This window comes from Oncorhynchus masou, chromosome 24 (genome assembly GCF_036934945.1).
Source record: "Oncorhynchus masou masou isolate Uvic2021 chromosome 24, UVic_Omas_1.1, whole genome shotgun sequence".
Classification (NCBI taxonomy): domain Eukaryota; kingdom Metazoa; phylum Chordata; class Actinopteri; order Salmoniformes; family Salmonidae; genus Oncorhynchus; species Oncorhynchus masou.
Window position 1 is genome coordinate 103,696,862 of NC_088235.1, and position 16,521 is coordinate 103,713,382.

The following is a 16,521-nucleotide window of genomic DNA, read 5'->3' on the forward strand; positions in this document are numbered from 1 at the left end:
TTCCCCATCCAACCTGACAGGGCTTTAGAGGATCTGCAGAGACGTTCCCCATCCAACCCGACAGGGCTTTAGAGTATCTGCAGAGACTCTCCCCATACAACCCGACAGGGCTTTAGAGGATCTGCAGAGACTCTCCCCATCCAACCCGACAGGGCTTTAGAGGATCTGCAGAGACGTTCCCCATCCAACCCGACAGGGCTTTAGAGGATCTGCAGAGACGCTCCCCATCCAACCCGACAGGGCTTTAGAGGATCTGCAGAGACGCTCCCCATCCAACCCGACAGGGCTTTAGAGGATCTGCAGAGACGCTCACAATCCAACCCGACAGGGCTTTAGAGGATCTGCAGAGACGTTCCCCATCCAACCTGACAGGGCTTTAGAGGATCTGCAGAGACGCTCCCCATCCAACCCGACAGGGCTTTAGAGGATCTGCAGAGACTCTCCCCATACAACCCGACAGGGCTTTAGAGGATCTGCAGAGACTCTCCCCATACAACCCGACAGGGCTTTAGAGGATCTGCAGAGACGCTCCCCATCCAACCCGACAGGGCTTTAGAGGATCTGCAGAGACTCTCCCCATCCAACCTGACAGGGCTTTAGAGGATCTGCAGAGACGCTCCCCATACAACCCGACAGGGCTTTAGAGGATCTGCAGAGACTCTCCCCATCCAACCCGACAGGGCTTTAGAGGATCTGCAGAGACGTTCCCCATCCAACCCGACAGGGCTTTAGAGGATCTGCAGAGACGCTCCCCATCCAACCCGACAGGGCTTTAGAGGATCTGCAGAGACGCTCCCCATCCAACCTGACAGGGCTTTAGAGGATCTGCAGAGACGTTCCCCATCCAACCTGACAGGGCTTTAGAGGATCTGCAGAGACTCTCCCCATACAACCCGACAGGGCTTTAGAGGATCTGCAGAGACGTTCCCCATCCAACCCGACAGGGCTTTAGAGGATCTGCAGAGACGCTCCCCATCCAACCCGACAGGGCTTTAGAGGATCTGCAGAGACTCTCCCCATCCAACCCGACAGGGCTTTAGAGGATCTGCAGAGACGTTCCCCATCCAACCCGACAGGGCTTTAGAGGATCTGCAGAGACGCTCCCCATCCAACCCGACAGGGCTTTAGAGGATCTGCAGAGACGCTCCCCATCCAACCTGACAGGGCTTTAGAGGATCTGCAGAGACGTTCCCCATCCAACCTGACAGGGCTTTAGAGGATCTGCAGAGACTCTCCAAATACAGGTGTGCCAAGCTTGTGGTGCAATACCCAAGAACACTTGAGGCTGTAATCGCTGCCAAAGGTGCTTCAACAAAGTACTGTGTAAAGGGTCAGTATACTTATGTAACTGTAAGAGTTTTGTTTTTATTTATATAAATTTGCTAAAATTGACAAATTAAAACAGTTTTTGCTTTGTCATTATTGGGTATTGTGTGTAGGATGATGAGACTGTAACTTAACAAAATGTGGAAAAAGTCAAGGGGTCTGAATACTTTCCGAATGCACTGTATATTACATTATTATATATCTATACAATATATTATTATACATTTATTGTAACGACATTTTTGATAATTTTGGTGTCTTTTCAGGCTGTTCGTGCACAAGACATTTTTTCTTGAGGTGAGTCGAAGTTTGGTATCAAGTCTACGCCCCTTCGTCTGTGATTGGTCAACAGTATTACTCCTAGGAGGGGCAACTATGGACGGGATTCTTCAATGAAGTGCTTGTTTTCATTCAACAAGAGGCAACTAGTTTTCATGCACATTTTTTCACTTGAGAAATACTGCACCAAACATCTTAGATAGATGTAAAATTAATCGAATAAGACATAAAAACATCAAAATGAATGACAGATTTCTTGATTTATCTTAGATCAGGGTCTCTAACCCTGTTCCTGGAGAGCTACCCTCCTGTTGGTTTTCACTCCAAGCCTCCAACTCCTGTTGTAACTAACCTGAATCAGTTTATTACATTTACATTTAAGTCATTTAGCAGACGCTCTTATCCAGAGCGACTTACAAATTGGTGAATTCACCTTCTGACATCCAGTGGAACAGCCACTTTATTATCAACCAACTAAGTATCTGAATCAGATGTGCAAGTTTAGGGTTGGGGTGAAAACCTACAGGATGGTAGCTCTCCAGAAACAGGGTTGGAGAGAACCTGTCTTAGACTAATTAGGACTATTGTGAGGAAGTGTATACTGGCTATGTTGTTACTTTTGGTTCTCAAGATGGACTAACAGTAATATTTTCAAGCGAAGGTATGCGAGCACAGATGTTCACTTCCCTATGCCGAGTTCTGCTAGGAGCAAACTGAACTTACAGTGACTTCAGAAAGTATTCACACCCCTTGACTTTTTTCACATTTTGTTTTGTTACAAGATGGGATTAAAATTGATTTAATTTCTTGTCAATGATCTACACAAAATAATCATTCATGTCAAAGTGGAAGACAAATTTGAACATTTGTAAAATATTTTTGAAATATAAAACACTAATTTATCTTGATTCCATAAGTATCCAACTACATGAGTCAATGCATATTAGAATAACGCTTGGCAGTGACTACAGCGGTGAGTTTTTCTGTCTCTCAGAGCTTTGCACACCTGGATTGTACAATATTTGCACATTATTATTTTTGAAATTCTTCAAGCTCTGTCAAGTTGGTTGTTGATCTTTGCTAGACAGCAGTTTTCAGGTCTTGCCATATATTTTCAAGTAGATTTAAGTCAAAACTGTTAAAAGGCCACTCAATGTTGTCTTGGTAAACAACTCCAATGTATATTTGGCCTTGTGTTTTAGGTTATTGTCCTGCTGAAAGGTGAATTTGTCTCCCAGTCTCTTTTGGGAAGCAGATTAAACCAGGGTTTCCGCTAGGATTTTGCCTGTGCTTAGCTATATTCCGTTTATTTCTATCCAAAAAAACTCCCTAGTCCTTGCCGATGACAAGCATACCCATAACACGATGCAGCCACCACCAAGCTTGGTACTCAGTGATGTTTTGGATTTGCCCCAAACATAACGCATTCAGGACATAAAGTTAATTAATTTGCCACATTTTTTGCAGTTTTACTTTAGCACCTTATTGCAAACAAGATTTGGAATATTTTTATTCTGTACAGGCCTCCTTTATACTCTGTCATTCAGGTTAGTTTTGTGGAGTAACTATAATGTTGTTGATCGATCCTCAGTTTTCTCCTATCACAGCCATTAAACTCTGTAACTGTTTTAAAGTCACCATTTGCCTCATGGTGAAATCCCTGAGCGGTTTTCATTCTTCTCCGGTAACGGAGTTAGGAAGGACGCCTGTATCTTCTGCAGTGACTGGGTGTATTGATATACCATCCAGAGAGTAGTTAATAACTTCACCAGGCTCAAAGGGATACTCAAAGTTGGCTTCTTCTTTTTTTTACCCATCTACCAATAGGTGCCCTTCTTTGAGAGGCATTGGAAAACCTCCCTGATCTTTGTGGTTGAATCTATGTTTGAAATTCACTGTGTGGTACAGAGATGAGGCAGTCATTCAAAAATCATGTTAAACACTATTAATGCATCCAGAGCGAGTCCGTGCAACTTATTAAGCACATTTTTACTCCTGAACAAATTTAGGCTTGCCATAAAAAAGTAATAAAAAATGACTTATTCATTAAGTATTCATACTTATTGACTCACGACATTTCAGCTTTTAATTTTTTATTAATTTGTAAAAATGTCTTTGACATTATTGGGTATTGTGTGTAGGCCAGTAACACAAAATATCTTACAATTCAGTCAGTAAAACAACAAAATGTGGAAAAAGGTCAAGGGGTGTGAATATGGCTGCCTTAACACACAAACGTACTGTACGCACGCACACGCGCACACTCATCCACCCTGTTTATCTTCCTGTAATCTGTTGGAGCAGATTTAATTCCAGTGGATGTGCTCCCTACCATCCATCATCCTGTGCTCTGGGCTGCAGCAGACCTGGCTGGGTATACACAGCGCTGAGTTCATGAAGATGGCCAATATCCAAATTAAACAGCTCTCTGCATTATAAATGCAACATGTTTAATGGCACTGCAAGATCAAAGGTTATGCTGCACCGCAATGATCTAAGGGTTTAACAAGTGCACAATTAAATAAGACTAATCTCAAACATCTACAGTAGAAGAGTGGAATGTAACAGGGTTCTGACTTACTATGCTGATTTGGTTTAAATACTGTATTTTCATATTTTTCTGTGTGAATGTGTTTTTTTTTAACACATCTTGACCCAAACACATTGTATTGAAAGGTCTTACTCTAGCCCTCAGAGACTCTGTCAGACCTTAAGGCCTAGTCCCAAGAACTTGCGTGCTGCCGATTCCGCCAAAACTCTGCTTCATTCCATTCCCGCGCATTAACCGACAAGTCGCCCAAGGGCTGCGTGACCAGCGACACAAGCCATTCCCTCCCGTGAATGACACCAAAATAAAATCTTTATTGAGCGTCTATCTGTGAGCTCCAAACTCTGGGACAGAAAGATGCCTCTCATGGAGTCCCTTTCATGTGAGGAATGTGCTCGGCTGGGCAGATTAGATTTTCTGGAATTCACAATGTCAATGACACTATTGGCAGCTGTGCTCTGTTAAAAAGGAGGGCATGGTTGTGTGTGTGTGGCTTTGTACAGCCGCTGCATGCCTACTTAGTGCATTTCCCCGGAGCCCATCCATGACTCATTAATCAAATATTCATACATCCCTGTAAATACATGGTGAACACAGCAGTCCCTTACAGCACACAGCAGCCAGCCCCGTGCCCCCCAGCACAACACTCTTTCATGTTCACCTGGGGCCTGACAAAAATTCGCAAATCCTTCCCCTCATAACGTTCCCCCTCCCATGTCATTCCTCTCCACAGCACCAAAACATTGCTGCATATTTGATGACTCGATGTCCAGCTCTCCATCCACACAGCCAGCCGGTTTGGCCCTAAAAACAGCCTGTTATGTACTGTTCAGACACTTCCTCTAAAATGATGCTATTATGTTCTCTGCCAGCTCTCTGGTTCCTCTCTCTCAGTGAACGGACATGCGAACAGATCCCTGATTCTTCCTCTCGGTCTCTCTTTCCATCCTCACCCCTACCGTGGCATCCTCTCAGAAGGGCAACTTTCCCCCCAAAACTGGGACCTTTGACCCCCTAACCCAAGGCCAAGCTCCTCACAATACAATCATTTGTATTGTACGTGAAAACATGTACAGCATAGCTCAAACGATGGGGGCACAAGAAATATTCCCCATGGCAACAGTGCGTCGTTGCACGAGGATATTTTCTTTTCCTCCACGGGCGGACACAATCCCAGCCTGTGTCACAGGGTCACATTTTCCCCGCCGGCTGGTTAATGGGCTGTAGAGATGGTTAGCACATACGATTAGTTTTAATCTACTACATTTGACTGGGTAATAAACAGGATTTCAACACAACAAGTGTTGTATTATGCATAGCAAGATGAGACAAAACAAATATGCTTTTCCAAGAGATATCTCTCTCTTTAATGCTTGTAAAGAGGTGCACAGATCAGAAAATCCAAAAGGTTTTATGACTTTATTCTACTTTGCTGCACAGCAGTGTGAGAATCAATATTGTGATAAAGAGATGACTTTTGGGAAACTTTTTGCAACACGGGTAGAATGTAACTGTCGTTATACATTTACAGTTGAACATTTCAATTACAGTCAACCCACATAAGAAATTGTGACTTCTACAAATAATCACCATTTAAATTAGATTACTCAATTAACTTGGGTAACGTATATAACGTAACGTATATTTAAAGTTCGTAATTATTGTGAAAGTACAAAGAGAAGCAAGGTATTGTACCGGTCACCTCTATAGATGGGTTTGAATGTGACATTGGAAAACCTTTCCATTTAGACAATTTATTTGCTTTGGGAAATAAAAAAAATAAAATAAAAAAATGCATGAACCAAAGTACTGTATCCTTTCAAGGTCAGAAATTCTCAAATGGCTGTTTGAAAATTCAAAGACGTCTTGAAATGATTTGGCAATCTAAAACTTTTCCTCCTAATGTAAATGTGGTCTCGAAATCATAAGAGTGTAACCCTAGAACATATTTGACCATTAAAACCTTCAGGACTATCAAAGTATTTCTAAACACTTCTAAAAAACAACAGTCTGCCACTCTCCTATAGCACTTCACTGTGTTATAAGGCCCAGCTATCGAACCACAGTGATATCCTCACACATAACCTCTGATGACTAGCGCCTCCTAAAGTGCAGAACTGATTTCCTGACAAGGCAAATGTCTTTTATATTTGGCTGAGAGCTCATCTTCCAATAAGCCAAGGCACCCAATTCTCCATTTGTATCAATAACGCACAGTGTACAAGATACAGTACATCGCATAACCCTCAGTACAACCTCATAGCGCTTACAGACCCATGGTATGTTTGTTTGATCCTTTGCCCTATGTTACCGATTTCCACAGAACAATCAAAACTAACAGCAACTATCTACAGTATAAGATAACAATTTTAATATTTTTAGGTTTCGTGTATTAAGTCATGAATGCTGGTGTGAGAACATTTTTATATTGGCTATGTATTTTCATAATTGTGGAATAGAGAGTCCTGGCCTTGGATAAGCAGGTTTCAGTCTGTCTGGTAAAGTCACTTCGCTGGTCGTTTTAAAAGTCTCTGACCATGACCTTTGACCGCAGCGTTGACCTTCAGAGCAGCACGAAGTCTCCAGCGGTAGCGGCTGCTCTCTGTGGGTCACGGATAAACGGCCATTCCCTCTTCTCCGGGGTCAACTCCGCCGAAAGGTTGTAATCTCTTCCGTGACCTTGCATGAAAGTGAATGCTGGGTATTTCTCATTCGCTGACGGCAGCAACACCTGATACACAAAGACAGACACAAAGAATGTTATATAAAAGCCTAAAAAGTGTAATTGAGTTAAGACGCGAGCATCCTGCATGAAAGCAACAGACACAGTTGCAGGGCAGGGATGGGAGCAGGGAGAGGGAAACTGCCTCAGATGAACAGCTAAATAGTGCCACCAGATGGCCAGTTGATTTAACTTCTCTTAGACATTCAGAGTATTGTATAATACCGTCATTACAGCAGACACTTATTCACAGTTAACACATATATGCTTTCCTCTCACTCACGTTCTATGCTTTCATATTGGGTATTAATTTATCTGATGAAAATGATTAAGAAATAAACTAAGATGATTTTGACTAAATAGTAAAGCCTTTAGTTCCCCCACCTTGGACAGTTCGTGGCTGATTGTCTGGTAGTCCTGGACACTTCTAGAGTAAAAGCCTATGGTACAACTGGGGTCCATCTTACTGAAAGGCATCTTCTTTGGTGACGGGCAATGATACGACTAAAAATAAATAAATGTTAGCTGTGTCAAATTGACAACGATTATTATTACTGGTTATTTAAAAAATATTGTAGAAACAATATATTGTTTAATTGATTGTGATAATGCAGTAAAGTTTTGAAGATAGGTATGAAATAGGTAGGAATGTTTATGAATATAAAATGTTATGTTTTATGAATGCAATGAAATTCAAATTCATCTGTTGTCACACACTCAGACTGGTGAAAATAAACAAATCTGGCTCGGTTTCTGGTCTCGTGTCCCACTGTGTGCTGGCTCTACAGACAAGCATCAGGAGAAGTTTCAATGCAGTAGTCAATGATAAATGCAGGTTTTTATGTGTTCTACTGCTGAAATATTCAGGATCATAGTATCTGAGCCTCTCTATATTCTCCATATTTCTCCTCCACAGCAGCCTCACATATCTGAGTAGCAAATAAATCAGCAGCCAGGGACTCAGTAATTGAACGGAGGCTGCTTTAGGATTCATACCCTTAAGTACTAACAGAAACTATTAAATTCACATTACTGAGCCCCAGTCAGCTCAGTGTAATTTCCCATTACCTGAAGAGGGAAATGGTTAGTGCTGACATCCACAAAAGACTGACAGTAATGAGGGTCCATGTAAATCAAGCTGTCATCTGCAAGGACAAAACAAAAGACAAGTTATTCAAAAACATTGGATTATTACAAACGCTACCACACCGACGAGCGACCGCATGCTCCTTCCCTCCAATTTCTATGCAGAAAAGTCATTTCGCTAGGCTACTGTTAGCATTCTTCCAGTCAAATACGCCTCCTGTTTTTTAATATCAACCAGTGCGGATTCAACTCTGCATAATCAAATGCTGTTGTACAAGCACATTTTTTTCCTCCCGGCCACAGAAAGAGGGCTGTCATTAAATTTTTGTGTGGGGAAATTACTTTTACAAACACGCAATTATATTTGACCATTTGCATATGATGTATGCGGGCCGGAGTCAAAGCTTGGCAGGGAGAATGTATTGCTTGTCATTTAGACATCATCCGACACTTCATTTCAAATTGGTAAAATGTAAATATTGACTGCCAAGATGTACAACTGAAGGTTCCTCCCGTCCACTGAAGGTGATGGAGAGTGGCTCACTTTGGGGCCCCGCTGGATGGATGAGAATGAAATTATATGCATAATGTCTCCTATGGAAATCAATTACGGACACAACTTCGGATGTTTACCCCTTGTGATAAATGAGTAGGGCTTTGATGGGTCAGAGAAAATAAAATAAGAGCTGTTTCACACACACTCCTCTCCTCACAAACACGAATGCATTAACTTACTTTATCTCTTTATACAGAGAGAAGAGAGGAGGGGGACAGTACGGCAAATTATCTCCACTGTCCTCTAGTCTTTAGTCCTCAGGTTGGTTTCTGGGTAAAACACTAACCTTGAAAGCCCACGAAGTAGCAGGCCTGTTTGGGCTTGCCCCCGATGATACCAATACAGTACTCCAGACTCAATATGCTCTGAGGAGGATGGAGACCAGGGGACACACGGTCAAATACTCAGCCACATAGAACGGGTTTATGTACTGCTGGAGCTAATACTGTCTTATACTCAGCCATATGCATTATAACAGGTTTATGTACTGCTGGAGCTAATACTGTCTCATACTCAGCCATATGCATTATAACAGGTTTATGTACTGCTGTAGCTAATACTGTCTCCAGGTTTATACTCAGCCATATGCATTATAACAGGTTTATGTACTGCTGTAGCTAATACTGTCTCATACTCAGCCATATGCATTATAACAGGTTTATGTACTGCTGTAGCTAATACTGTCTCATACTCAGCCATATGCATTATAACAGGTTTATGTACTGCTGTAGCTAATACTGTCTCCAGGTTTATACTCAGCCATATGCATTATAACAGGTTTATGTACTGCTGTAGCTAATACTGTCTCATACTCAGCCATATGCATTATAACAGGTTTATGTACTGCTGTAGCTAATACTGTCTCATACTCAGCCATATGCATTATAACAGGTTTATGTACTGCTGTAGCTAATACTGTCTCATACTCAGCCATATGCATTATAACAGGTTTATGTACTGCTGTAGCTAATACTGTCTCCAGGTTTATACTCAGCCATATGCATTATAACAGGTTTATGTACTGCTGTCTACTGTCTCCCTGCTATCATATCTGAATTAGCTGAGAAGGGGAACTACTACTCATGAGTAGATGTGCTGATAAAGCCGTTTTTTCTAAATAGCAAATACTTTCTGTGTAACAGTTAAGTACCTTACTGTAATTATTTTAAATTAAAATGGGGAAAAAAAAGTAACAAAAATAGCTTCGTAGCAAAGAGCAATTTCTCATCCAATCATTTTGATAAGACGGTCTGGGAAAACTGAAAACTAGCTGTTATTGGCAGAGAGGTTTGGAACTCATTCTTATTGGTCTAACTAATTTACCACCTGGTGATGTCACCAGGCAGGCCAAAACTCCATCCCACCAAAACAGGTTGAAATATCAGGCGGTCTTTTCAAACAGCTCTTATACTAAAAGGGCATTATCATAATTCTCACAATATTATTCCAACCTCATTGTGGAAAAATATAAAAAACACAAGACAAATCAGGTTTGACTGAACTGGGCCTTTAAGACAAAATAAATTAAGAAATGTGCACACTATATGTGTTTCCAACAATTGAATGGGTAAACTTCATCAGCAAGTGAAAATAAAATAAAATTTGAAGGCGTGGTTGAAGCCTTGCTGAAGTTCATCCATTCAATTGTTGGGAGGACATTAAGTATAGTGTGGGACTTAATTTTCATACAGGTTTTTTGCAAATACACAGGCTCTCTGATTAGGTTAGAGATCCCTTTGTCTGATATAACATAGTGGTAGTAAGTTTACATGTTTTCTGGACATTCAGAATTAGTGATTTTAAAACCACAACTCACTTAAATCTACATTCTAGACAGGATCATCCTACAAGGGTTAGGGCTATTGTTTTTCCTACCTTGACAAAGCTGAAGTACTCTGGGTTGGTCTTCTCTCCCCCCAGTCGGACTGGGATGAAGATGATGACCGCCCGGCTGTCAGTAAGGGGCAGGGCATCTGCTCCCCCAGCCACACACGACTGGTGGCTATCGATGACATCAGCACTGTAAACTATAAAGGGATCAATACCAGAGGTCAGACAGGGGTCAAACACCTGCCTGGTCATCTGCCTGCCTCTAAACCCTGCTATCACACACTGAAGGACATTTGCAATGATCATGAATGTTCTTACTATAAAGTGAAAATTTCTAATAGATGCAGTCAGGTGTTATTACACAGGTAAGCTATAGAGCAACTTTTGTACTCGACTCTCTCACCCAGGTCTCCAATCATAAGTGTGTCTGTATTCTGTACAGTAGTGAGAGTGTAATCCACTTCTGTTGTCCACATCTCTCATGCTTATAGTGCACTACTACTGACCCCACACTGATCCCCTCACACAGGGGGCAGAGTCTAGATCCTGCAGCTCTCATCTTAACATTCTCCTCTCTCTGTCACACAACCAGTCCCAATCACTCGCTGTTGAGAATAATGACTTAATAATGGGTTGGAGGTGGTTAGCCTCCTGTCACCTCTGTACCACTCTCCTGGCCAGCTCTCTCTCGATCCTCTCTGTCCATCTATAGTCTCGCTCTCTCCTCCGTCTCTCTCATCCCTGGCTCTCTCTCTCCATTCCAGCTCTATATACATTGTCCTCCTACACTGTGTTTCTCCTGATGAGATGCCCAGACCTTGGGCCCAGAGAAGGTTCATCTGTCATACCTGTACAGTCCTGGGAGACATAAGCAGTTATGCCCGACAGCCCAGGGTCTGTTGCCTCCTCTACAGCTTTTCTAAGAGCGAAAGAGACGGAAAGAAAGTTATTTGGTGGCCACCAAGAATGTGTGAAACAGCATTAATGTAACCCTAGAACCAGACCCACCTCAGGATGTGTGAAACAGCATTAATGTAACCCTAGAACCAGACCCGCCTCAGGATGTGTGAAACAGCATTAATGTAACCCTAGAACCAGACCCGCCTCAGGATGTGTGAAACAGCATTAATGTAGCCCTAGAACCAGACCCACCTCAGGATGTGTGAAACAGCATTAATGTAACCCTAGAACCAGACCCACCTCAGGATGTGTGAAACAGCATTAATGTAACCCTAGAACCAGACCCGCCTCAGGATGTGTGAAACAGCATTAATGTAGCCCTAGAACCAGACCCACCTCAGGATGTGTGAAACAGCATTAATGTAACCCTAGAACCAGACCCACCTCAGGATGTGTGAAACAGCATTAATGTAACCCTAGAACCAGACCCACCTCAGGATGTGTGAAACAGCATTAATGAAACCCTAGAACCAGACCCGCCTCAGGATGTGTGAAACAGCATTAATGTAGCCCTAGAACCAGACCCACCTCAGGATGTGTGAAACAGCATTAATGTAACCCTAGAACCAGACCCACCTCAGGATGTGTGAAACAGCATTAATGTAACCCTAGAACCAGACCCACCTCAGGATGTGTGCCACCACTGCAGGGCCATACCAGTCCCCTGCCCGTTTCCCAGACACCAGGCCTAACTCCACCAGTCTGTGGACACCCAGCTGTGCCTGAGGGCTGTCCCCAAGCCAGGACACCAGGGTACGGTGGTAGACCTCCCTCTGGTGGATGTCAGCCTCCTCCACTCTTCCAGGGGCCCCTGGAGCATGAAGCATTGGTCCTGGGTCCGAGGGCCTCTCTCCCTGCAGTGAGGCCTCCAGGCTGGCCACCAGACGCTTGGCTGCACTGGTGGTCCAGGTCTCTGTGTCCAGAGGCTGGAGGGCCAACGCCTCCGACCACATCCAGTCTGAGGCACACAGACAGAGGAGGGTCAAAGAGATTTTTTAACATCTGGTATATCTTTTCCATTTTATTAGTCGAACACTCTGCTTGCGAAGGAAATCATTTTAATATTAAAACATTTGTACGGCCTCCCGGGTGGCGCAGTGGTGAAGGGCGCTGTACTGCAGCGTACTACTCCTGTGCCACGGGAGACTCTGGGTTCACGCCCAGGCTCTGTCGTAACCGGCCGTAAACAGGAGGTCCGTGGGGCGACGCACAATTGGCCTAGCGTCATCCGGGTGAGGAAGCGTTTGGCCGGTAGGGAAATCCTTGTCTCATCGCGCACCAGCAACTCCTGTGGCTGGCCGGGTGCAGTGCGCGCTAACCAAGGTTGCTTGGTGCACGGTGTTTCCTCCGACACATTGATGTGGCTGGCTTCCGGGTTGGATGCGTGCTGTGTTAAGAAGCAGTGCGGCTTGGTTGGGTTGTGTATCGGAGGACGCATGACTTTCAACCTTCGTCTCTCCCGAGCCCGTACGGGAGTTGTAGCGATGAGACAAGATAGTAGCGACTAAACAATTGGATACCACGAAATTGAAAAAAAAAAAAACAACAACATTTGTATGAGGCACTTATGTTCTGCAAATATGCCAATATCTTGAGAAAACAACATGTAAGCTACATTCAGCACAAGAAAGCTACAGCAAATGGTACTGGCGTTCTGGCTCGACCGCGGAAAAGATCAAACTGAAAATATATACACAAGTATTTGCCCTGTTGTCTATGACAGACATATCGAACCACACTTTCCAGAACAAACTCTTAGAATATAGAGTTTCAGAACTCAGGGAAATAAAGTTTGGGCTTAAATCTTCTGCTATAACAGATAGTCGAGTTTGACTTTAAATAAGAGAATGAGAAAACCCTATTGTATAATAGTCCAATTATAGGCCTCTCAGTATGTCCAGTATTTCACTTTTACAGCGTTTTAGCCCTACAAACAGGGTGGGCACCTGGAGTGGCGAGGGTGTGAGTGGCCAATGCCATAAAGGAGACGGACTTGGGCACGAGGCAGTAACATAATGACCTTGCAGAGTGAATGAAAGATATTTATTGATCAATTTCAGTTCTTTAAGTAGCCATTAGTCATTTTATAGCTTAAAAGATTTATTTAATGACATACTGTATTTCACATTCAGTGGAAGAACAAGTTAAGGCTTAAATATTGTTTTCTAAATGGTTGCATTAAAATGGTAGTAAATTAGTTTCATATTCACTAGTGTGAATCTCAAGAGATCCTACTGTGAAGAACAGAGAAAGCACTTCAATAACAAAACTAATTAAATTATGAAATTCTCAGATATTGTTTGACAAAGGAATGAGGAACCAAGGACTTTCCTTTTTTTAGTAAGCGTTATAAGGGTCATGCTATAAACTTGGATTGCATTCATTAGGGCACGCAACAGAAAATGTATTTAATTTTTGTTGCAATGGAAAACTAAAATAAGTATTTTTTACTGGACCAGGGGTATACTCATCAGTGCACAACATAGCAAACCATTGCAAGAAAGCAACTATAGCTGTGGCAATACAAATTATTTTTTCAGGTTAGTCCCTCACTGTTTCAACCCATTTGAATACACCTCTGGTAGTCCACATTTCAAAAGGTTTTCTTCCATTTAGTGCCTAATGAACACAACCCTGGCCCACTGCCATCCCACTGACCTCTGCCCAGGAAGTGTAGTATGAGGGCCTGAGCCAGCATCATTTGTCCCGCCCTCAGCATACAGCCCCAGCCACAGTCAGAGGTTAGGGAGGAGCCTGGCAGGGCAGGGAACTCCTCTCTGTAGGTCAACCACACACGGGACGCAAAGTCCCTCCGGAAGGCCTCCACGTCGTCACCCCCTGTGGCGGGGGGTGCATCACAGACCTCAGTGCTACAGCTCTCTGTTGGGCTATCCTCATCTGATCAAAGAAATCATATTCAATCAGATCAATCACATATTGAGAAGGAGCCGTTGAGTAAGAGCCTATTCGGAAAGGGAACACAGCAATGCGGGCCGAAAATCAGTACGTGTGTGTTACCTTACCGTCAGCCTTAAAATGGTAGCATTTCCCCAGGAGGAACACAGGGGAATTTCTGCTAAAGTAGGTTTTTGACTTCAAAGCCCAACCTAAAGATCAGAATGAAATAGTTAATTAGCCATAGGTAGGTAGTTGTGAATGAACTCAGTAACTTAGTTGGTAGATCATGGATAAAAGCAAATGCTAAATGGCATATATTATTATACTGAACAAAAATATAAAAACGCAACATGCAACAATTTCAAAAGATTTGACTGAGTCACAGTTTATATACCGAAATCAGTCAATTGAAATAAATAAATTAGGCTCCAATCTATAGATTTCACATGACTGAAAATACAGATACACATCGGTTGGTCAATGACCCCTTAAAAAACGTAGGGGCGTAGATCAGAAAACCTGTCAGTATCTGATTTAACCATTTAACCAGAATTTCTCTAAAACGACATTGGGAGGCAGTTTATACTCTGGCAACAGCTATGGTGGACATTCCTGGAGTCAGCATGCCAATTGCACACTCCTTCAAAACTTGAGACATATGTGGTATTGTGTTTTGTCACAAAACTACACATTCTAGAGTGGCCTTTTATTTTCCACAGTACAAGGTGTACCTGTGTTATGATCAGCTATCTGAGGCACAGATAATATTGCTAGGGTCAGACAGAGGATCCGTATAGAAATTATATGGAGTATAAGCACATGCTGGAGAAGCTGCAGAGTCAGCCACAATTGATTCTTATCAGAATAATCACACATGCTCTGATAATTATCACATCTATCATGTGCTGAAGCGAATGACAACTCAGCTGACAGCTGTTAAATCTTACAAAGGCTGTTTTAAAATTGCCGTGGTCAATTAACTTAAATTAGAAGGATTGAGACAGCAACGTGTGGAGGATAACAGTAGCCTAAATGGGAGTCTGGAATAACCATTACGATGCACTTACTGTACTTCACATTGTGCCATGCTGACAAGAACTTTGTCTTCAATTTCTCCACCTCATCAGTCCCTTTATTCTCCATTTTGACCACCGGGAAATTGAACTCATCCCAGCGTCGTTAACAACCGCACTGTCTTCCTGAAATGCTTCATTTGAAAGGACATGACATTCATTTATGTTGTCGTTTTAGTTAAAGACAAAGGGTTTGAATTGAAACGGTAACGTTACAGTGTTGCCGACGAGCAGTTTAACAACATTAAACCCCCAGCTAGCTACATAATCTCTACCCCAGCCAACTCCGTATGGAAGTGTCATGGCAAACATGTTTGGATTGACAATGAAAGCAATGGAGTTGGCCAGAGCGCAAACAGTAAACTAGCTAACGTTAGCTAGCTAATTTACACATTGTACAGCTAGTTAGCAGTCACGCGAATAATTTAACCTTGCGTTCAGTCTCCGGTATAACAACATACATCCGAGACTCGTTCAAATACATTTATACATGTCAAATAATTTAACATAAAAGTTCGCATTTCAGTTTGATACTTACTGTGTATCTGACTAGCTCCCAGTGTTTACATTTTGAGGAAGCAAAACCACAAGCCAAGCACGCGACTCTCGCGGTTTTTGCATCATTCTGCAACGTAAATGTTGCTGCGCGGCTACTACAAGCACATCACATTCATTCATTCAGTTAAATTGTTGTTGCTGACCTAATTTTAAATTGATCCATTACTTACAATTCGCGTTTAGGGTGCCAAAACATTCCATTCCCATAAATGGTTTATAGTCAGACAATGTATTGGGACTTCCGTGAAATTCAAGAATCCAGTGAGTTTGTGATAAACTATTTGAAAATGAACATTTATTCAACAGTAAATATGTGCCAAATGGCATTATGACACTTGTATTAATTCCATGTTTGGTGTCATACAACTACAGTCTGTCTAACCTCTGGCAGGGTGTGTTCGTGTGAGCCTGCTTTATGAGGTTTACGGTAGCTATTCCCAGTCTCTTTTTTTCCAGCAGCTGAAAGTAGTGGAAAGCCTGTGAATCCAAGCACATCAGCGGCTACAGCTATGGCTGAGCGCCGCGCATTCGCCCAAAAAATCAGCAGGTAAGGGAGTTACTTCTAACTTTTACAGTGATTGCATTGACAGAGTCCCCCGTTCAAGCTATGCCGTTTTCAATCTTTAAAAACCTATCGCCCTCTGCGCTCCATTTCAAAGCAAAGCCATTCGCAATTAAGGCCCAA

At 42.6% G+C, this 16,521-nt stretch overlaps 2 protein-coding genes across 15 annotated transcripts in view; one reads left to right on the forward strand and one right to left on the reverse strand.

Annotated features, from left to right (window-relative positions):
• Window positions 1–5,558: 5,558 nt before the first annotated feature.
• On the reverse strand, window positions 5,559–15,904 carry atg4c (autophagy related 4C, cysteine peptidase). Of its 3 annotated transcripts, none has more exons than XM_064935943.1 (11): window positions 15,817–15,904; window positions 15,273–15,412; window positions 14,331–14,414; window positions 13,966–14,145; window positions 11,932–12,265; window positions 11,196–11,266; window positions 10,393–10,544; window positions 8,804–8,882; window positions 7,944–8,020; window positions 7,260–7,379; window positions 5,559–6,884 (listed from the first exon to the last, which is right to left on the reverse strand). In XM_064935943.1, the coding sequence occupies exons 2-11, from the start codon at window positions 15,346–15,348 to the stop codon at window positions 6,717–6,719; spliced, it is 1,341 nt and encodes a 446-aa protein (XP_064792015.1). In that variant the 5' UTR covers window positions 15,349–15,412; window positions 15,817–15,904; the 3' UTR covers window positions 5,559–6,716. The 3 variants fall into 3 exon arrangements, with proteins under 3 accessions (XP_064792015.1, XP_064792014.1, XP_064792016.1); XM_064935942.1 differs by having other exon boundaries at window positions 13,966–14,205; XM_064935944.1 differs by lacking the exon at window positions 7,260–7,379 and having other exon boundaries at window positions 13,966–14,205.
• A 392-nt stretch (window positions 15,905–16,296) lies between these two features.
• Window positions 16,297–16,521, forward strand: part of dock7 (dedicator of cytokinesis 7) — a 71,660-nt gene continuing 71,435 nt past the window's right edge. For all 12 annotated transcript variants that reach the window (XM_064935955.1, XM_064935950.1, XM_064935947.1 and 9 more), the window contains exon 1: window positions 16,297–16,383. In XM_064935955.1, the coding sequence (XP_064792027.1) occupies window positions 16,346–16,383 (38 nt within the window). In that variant the 5' untranslated portion in view covers window positions 16,297–16,345. The remainder of the gene's footprint in view (window positions 16,384–16,521) is intronic.

Excerpts from the sequence above, each read along its gene's own strand:
- atg4c (XM_064935942.1), bottom strand. The coding sequence starts at position 15,348 with ATGGAGAATAAAGGGACTGATGAGGTGGAGAAATTGAAGACAAAGTTC. Across the intron at positions 8,883-10,392 it reads AGTACTTCAGCTTTGTCAAG|AGCATATTGAGTCTGGAGTA; the intron begins GTAGGAAAAACA and ends CATCCTCCTCAG. Across the intron at positions 7,380-7,943 it reads CTAACCATTTCCCTCTTCAG|TCGTATCATTGCCCGTCACC; the intron begins GTAATGGGAAAT and ends ATTTATTTTTAG.